The 6,008-nt window shown below is 58.6% G+C and overlaps 1 protein-coding gene across 1 annotated transcript in view; it reads right to left on the bottom strand.

Moving 5' to 3' along the window:
* The window catches only part of SMG5 (SMG5 nonsense mediated mRNA decay factor), a gene marked incomplete at both ends in the record, with an annotated part of 9,008 nt that overhangs the window by 314 nt on the left and 2,686 nt on the right, over window positions 1–6,008 (bottom strand). The window contains 8 exons of the mRNA XM_008945716.1: window positions 17–389; window positions 625–738; window positions 843–1,051; window positions 1,193–1,261; window positions 1,707–1,832; window positions 2,322–2,400; window positions 3,256–3,345; window positions 4,388–4,477. Coding sequence (XP_008943964.1) covers window positions 17–389; window positions 625–738; window positions 843–1,051; window positions 1,193–1,261; window positions 1,707–1,832; window positions 2,322–2,400; window positions 3,256–3,345; window positions 4,388–4,477 — 1,150 coding nt within the window. The remainder of the gene's footprint in view (window positions 1–16; window positions 390–624; window positions 739–842; window positions 1,052–1,192; window positions 1,262–1,706; window positions 1,833–2,321; window positions 2,401–3,255; window positions 3,346–4,387; window positions 4,478–6,008) is intronic.

Below are 6,008 nucleotides of genomic sequence, written 5' to 3'. Positions count from 1 at the left end.
GGGGCCACCTTTGCCTCGGCTGCTCCCCTCCTCGCCCTGCTCGTCCTCCATGTCCTCCAGGTCAGACCTGGACTCCTGGCTGTTCATGTCCGAGTCCGTCTCCACGTCGAACGCGGCTTCTGCCTCCTCGTCGCTCTTCTCCTCGTCGCTGTCCGAGGCCTCGCTGCCCTTGGGGGAGCCCTGGCTGGAGCCCGACTCGAAGCCCTCGCTCAGGTCGCTCTCGTCCACGGCCTGGGGGTGGCGGCGGCGCCGCAGGCAGGACAGCCGGGAGAACTTCTTGCTCCTCCTGCCGTCGGTCCTGCGCGGCTCCTCCCCCGGCTGGTGGTTGGCCAGCTCAGCCCCAGCTTCCTTCTCCAGGGAGTTCAGCTGCTCCCGCGGCTCCTGCTCGTCTGCGGGGGTGGGACAGGAGGTAACGACTCATAGAGTCCCCGCGGGGCACAGGAGGCCTTTTTCCTCAGAGGGGACTGCCTCAGCAGATGCCCCCTCTCTGGGGCTTTCAGCCCAGTGCTCTCAGACCAGGACAGCTCTAACGCCACACAGGCACCACTAACACCCCCCACCCAGGAGATCTAGGAGAGTAAACCCAGCCCTCGAGCAGCAGAGCTGCCTCAGGGGGTCTCTCACCAGTGCCGTCGCTCTGGAAGGCCGGGACAGGGTTCTCCCCCTCCTCCAGCTCTGCCTGTAGGTGAGAGAAGAGGGCCAGGGTGAAGGCGATGGCTGCGCTGTACTGCTTGGAGCCTGCAGGCACACCGCGCCGTCAGGAGCCCAAACCTGGCCACCAATTAAGGTCATCGGCCTAACGAGGGCTGCTGAGGGCTAAGCACTGAGCCTCTGCAGGTTACCTGCCCGCTTCAGGCTGTGGACACTCATCAGGCAGGTGATCACCATGCGGAAGATGAGGAGGTCGGGGAGGAAGGAGTAGCCGCTCTCATACTCTTCCTCATCCTCACTGGTTGAGCTCAGGTTGGGAGGGGAGGGCAGGTAGAACAAGCACAGGTTGAAATCCTCCAGCACAGACTGGCAGAGAGCTGTCAGCTCAGAATCCAGAGAGCTGAACAATGGGGGGAAAAGAGCCCAAGAGTTCTGAACTGAGACCCCAGCAAGGTCTGGGCGACACCAAACCCCAACCTGCTGCTGGGCTGGGCTCGGTGCCAGGCAACGCTGCAGGCAGCAGTGCCAGCAGCAGCCTCACCTGCTCTTGGGCTGCAAAAGGCTCTGCAGGTACATAAAGCTCACCAGCAACCTCTTGATGTCTTTGCCCCTGAAACAGATGGAGAAGAGAGGCCGTGAAGCCGGTCGCCCGGCGCAGAGCTGGACGTGGCTGACAGAGCTCTGCAACAGGGCTTCAGGTCGACTGAAAACCACATTCTGAGGAAATGGGAGTAAAAGAGACAGTTCATACACTTCTAACTTTCACCCACATGCCTCAGCTCTCACATACAGTCACCAGCTCCAGGGGAGAGGGAAAAAACCTCCCACCTCAAACTCCACACCAGCATTTCACCTTCCTCCTGAAATTATGACCAAAGAGACCACGAACAGGAGCCAGACTCAAAATTCTGGGCCCAGTCACAGCCTCGGATCAGGCACCCACCAGCTCCCCCAGCCCCACTGCTCCCCACCCAAAGGAGCCCATCACCGGCACTGCAGACCCTCAGCCTCAGCCTCCACCCCTCTCCTCTCCTCTCCTCCTCTTCCTCTCCTACCGTTTCTTGCTTGGAGACAGCCTCCTGGTCTCACACTTCTTCAGCTGGTGGTACATTTTGGCTGCTTTGTCATACAGCCGCTTCAGGTTCCCATAGGCACCTTCAAAGGACACTTCAGACTGGATACTGAGACACCAGAACAGAACACAGCAAAAGGTCACTCACATTTTATGGTTTTAGTTCACTAGGAAGTTCTCCAGGCATCCCAGGACAAAGGCAGGGAGCCAGTTCAGACAATCTGAACACTCTGGGCCACAGAACTCCCACCAAGGTCTGCAGACCCCCCCTCAGGCTGCACCACAGCTCCACCCACACTGCTCACACCCCTCTTCATGTTCAGATAACCCACTTACCTGGGACTCTGGGCTTCTCAGAGGAGACCTTGCCTCTGAGCACAGCCCCACACAGGTATTTTAGCAACCAGGATGGTTTGGTTTGACCAAGGCTCACTCCTACCACCAGCCCCATTCAAGGGTAAAACAAACCCACCTCTCTTCCCCCTCCCCTGAAACTCATCCACTGAGAACAATCCCAAGTCCACAGCAGAGGAGAAGAGGCTCTGCCCCAGCAGCCAAGGCTGCTTTGCCCAGGGAGCTGAGCTCCTCCCACGCTCACCAGCGTAAGTAGCAGTAGGTGGCCTCCACGTTGTAGAACTTGCTGCCAGCCAAGGTGCCCAGCTGGTTGAAGGGCATGCCTGTGGTGAGAGAGGGGCAATGGAGAACCCCACGAGTTGATCCCAACGGCCCTGCCAGAGAGCAGATCCCTCCCCCCTCGCTGCATCTCCACGCAGGAAGGAAGGCAGGAGAGCCAGGCAGCAGCAGAGCTGCAGCAGGAGGGTCTGGACCACACAATCCTCTCTCCACACAGGTTTTCTTTCTGCTTTCAGACCCTCCCCTCCTTCCTGCCATTTATCTACACCAGCGAGCAGAGCAAGCCATGCCTCCTGCTCCCCCTGCTAACCATGGCAGGCTTTGACTCTGCTTTCCTCCTGACACAGGCATCAGCTCATCCACACCTCAGGGTTCAGTTCCAGCTCACTGCAGTCCATCACTGTTTGTCACTTTTTAGCTGCTCATCAAACAACTCAGTGAGGACACAGCAAAGGCAGCAGGGATGGCATCTTTCTAGAACTGGCCATTTTTTAAGGTAAGGGAGTCCCTCAGCTCCTGTGTTCACACAGGGCAGCCACTTCTGAAGAAGGAAGTGGCACATAAAATATTTTTGATGGGGTAAAAAGAGGGAGATGACCAAGAACTCTGCTGCTGGCGATGGGCAGGGGGATCTTCCCTCAAGCCAGGCTGGTCACAGAGGTCTGAGCTCCTCGGAGGTTATCAGAGCAGTGAGCTGAGGGCACTGGCCAGGAGCACCTCTGCTGCCCCTCAGCTCTGGGGCTGCCCAGCCAGAGCTTCTCAAAGGAGGCAACCTCAGCCAGAGGACCCACCTGCTCCCCTCTGGGCAGGGGGGTGGGAGCCAGACCAACCCCCCACAGAGGGTGGGGTCGGGGCTACACGTGATTTGAACGCCCGAGAACTCCTGGGAACTCACTCACCAATCTGTGGTGCAACAGAAAGGGCTTGATAGTAAAACCTCTCTGCCAGCAGCTCCGTGTCCACCCCTGCCAGCTCGTTCTGGTAGCGGGCTGAAAGGAAACCACACAGCCCCCATCAGGAGCCAGGAGAGACTCCTCCCCCCCTGCCGAGGAGCAGGTCACAAACCCCACGAAACCAGAAAGCTGGCCAGGCTGACAACCCCAGCAAAGAACCAGCTCTGGGCAAAGCACAGCACGGCATCTGCCAGGCCCCTCTGAGGCACTTCTGACTGCCCAGCACCTCTCAGCCCTGCCCCTCAGCACCAGGGGCACGGGAGTGCAGGGAAGGGGTTCTGCTGCTCCACGGGCTGAGTGCTGACTCACTGAGCCCTGAAAGCACTCAGGGTTGTGCCACTTTCCAGTACCTCTGATTACATCCTACTAGGGCAGAGTGTGGGATCTAAAGCAAGGCTGCTGTCCTCAAAATCCCTGGCTGGGGCTAGACTGGACTTGGTTAAGTTTTTGGTGGTTTGTTTTGGTTTTTTTGTGCCAAGGGTAGGCCCTTAGAAACCTTCAGTGACAGAGCTGTGCAGAGAGGAGCACAGCTCTCTCCCAGCAGGAAGGTAAAGTCCTTCCTGCTGCCCCTCTAAGACATTTATTTGTGATTTTCATCCATTTTCACCACTGAGCAGGGAGCTGACACACTCGCTGCTCGCTTCAGGAGGTGACCATGGGAGGGACACATCTGCTCTAGCAGGGTGACACGTGGCCAGACAGAGCATCAAAGGACCTGGGGCTCTGCAGCAGCCTCCCTGCAGGATGGAGTCACAGTATCTCTGTTAAAGTCTGATTTTCAGTCCCACTTGTGCTGATGACAGTGGCAACCTCACGGCACATGTGAACGGAGGGGCTGGCCTGCTGTCCAGGCAGGAAGGAAATGGAAGGTGTCCCTCCTTCCAGAGCTGCTGGCAGGCAGCAAACCCCTCCCCTGCCTGCCCACACCACAGCTTCTGCCCTCGCTGGCAGCTCAGTCTGCCCCAGGGACCTGAGCTGGCACCAGTCCCTGACAGACTGTGCTGGGGGGAGCCAGCGTGGGGGTGGTGGCTCAGCACAGGCCCCATCCCCTGAAGCACAGAGCTGGAGCTGTCCTTACCTAGATCTCCCAGGTAAACCAGGCACCTGTGACATGCCAGCTGGGCCCACTCCATCTCCTTCTCCGAGGCAGACACGGGCTTCTTGCAGCCTGCATGAGAGAGATGGAACCACAGAGGCCATGGAGGGCAGGGGACACGTGGGTGGCCAGGGCACCCAACCCCTCCCCAGAAGCACGGGGGCAGACTGGGGTGTCAGTGCTGCTCCCCCTCTGTGGCACCTCACCCAGCAGTGCTGTGTCACTCCTGCTGCATCCCCTGCACCCATTTTCCAGGTTCTGACACAGAGACACTGACACTCCCCCACTCCCCCTGCAGCTCCCTGCTGATCTGGGGCAGTGGGTGTTGTGGCATCACCAGCAGCCACCCAAACTCTCACCCACACTTTGTGTGCCCTCATAGCCATGGAGCTGGCTGGGTGTGCCCTCAGAGGAGTGGCCAAAGGCCAGCTCCTCTCCACAGGCCGTGTGATCGTGTCCACACGAGTGGGCCCAAGGTAACAGGGGCTGCTGAGAAGCTGCTCTTGTGAGCAGGGCTAAGGAGGCCTTTGGAGAGGAGGCCAGAGCAAAGTCTGAGCACACTGCCAGCAGTGAGCAACTGACCCTGGGGAGCAACAAACCCATTGCCTCAAGACTGAGGTGCAGATGTAGGACTGGCCAGCCAAGGCATGAAGAGAAGGGAACCCAGGGAAAAGGAGGACAGGGAACCTGTGCCAGACAGGGCAGCTCCAGGCAGTGAGGAAGAGCTGCCTGCAGGCACAGCTGCCCCCAGGGCAGGGCCACAGGCTGCTGACAAGGCTGGAGTGTCCCAAGAGCAATGGCCAAGGGCTTGGGCTTCTCTGGTTTGGAGAGGAGGAGGAGGAGGAGGAGGGGTGACCTCACTGTGCTCTGCAGCTTCCTGAGGAGGGGGGGTGGAGAAGGAGGAGCTGAGCTCTCCTCCCTGGGCTCCAGGGACAGGACACATGGGAGTGGTTCCAGGCTGAGTCAGGGGAGGTTGTCTGGACATTAGGAGGCAATTCTTTCCCCAGAGGGTGGTCAAACCCTACCCAGGGAGGTGGTGGAGGCTCCAAGCCTCTCAGCATTTAAGAGGGATTTGGACAACACCTTTAATAACAGGCTTTAACTTCTGGTCAGCCCTGAAGCTGTCAGACAGTTGGACCAGAGGATCCTTGTAGGTCCCTTCCCTCTGAGCTATTCTGTTCTAATCTAGCCTGAACTTAAGGGGGGAAAAAAAAAATGGATAAAAGCAGTTCAGGCAGCACAAAGTGTCAAAAGCACCAGGGGAAGGCTCTGGGCAGCTGATCTGAACTAACTGCAGCCACCAGACATGACTCAGTTCCTGAGAGGAGCTGCTGCTGGGCTCCCCACCTCCCTGCCAGCACCTCCTCCAGAGCCAGTGTTCTAATCTAGCCTGAACTTAAGGGGGGAAAAAAAAAATGGATAAAAGCAGTTCAGGCAGCACAAAGTGTCAAAAGCACCAGGGGAAGGCTCTGGGCAGCTGATCTGAACTAACTGCAGCCACCAGACATGACTCAGTTCCTGAGAGGAGCTGCTGCTGGGCTCCCCACCTCCCTGCCAGCACCTCCTCCAGAGCCAGAGCCCCGGGGGCTGAGGCCACCACGGC

This window comes from Merops nubicus, unplaced genomic scaffold (genome assembly GCF_000691845.1).
Source record: "Merops nubicus isolate BGI_N331 unplaced genomic scaffold, ASM69184v1 scaffold27048, whole genome shotgun sequence".
In the NCBI taxonomy this organism is placed as follows: domain Eukaryota; kingdom Metazoa; phylum Chordata; class Aves; order Coraciiformes; family Meropidae; genus Merops; species Merops nubicus.
Note: the sequence above shows the minus strand (reverse complement) of the source record. Positions and strands in the feature narration are given on the sequence as shown.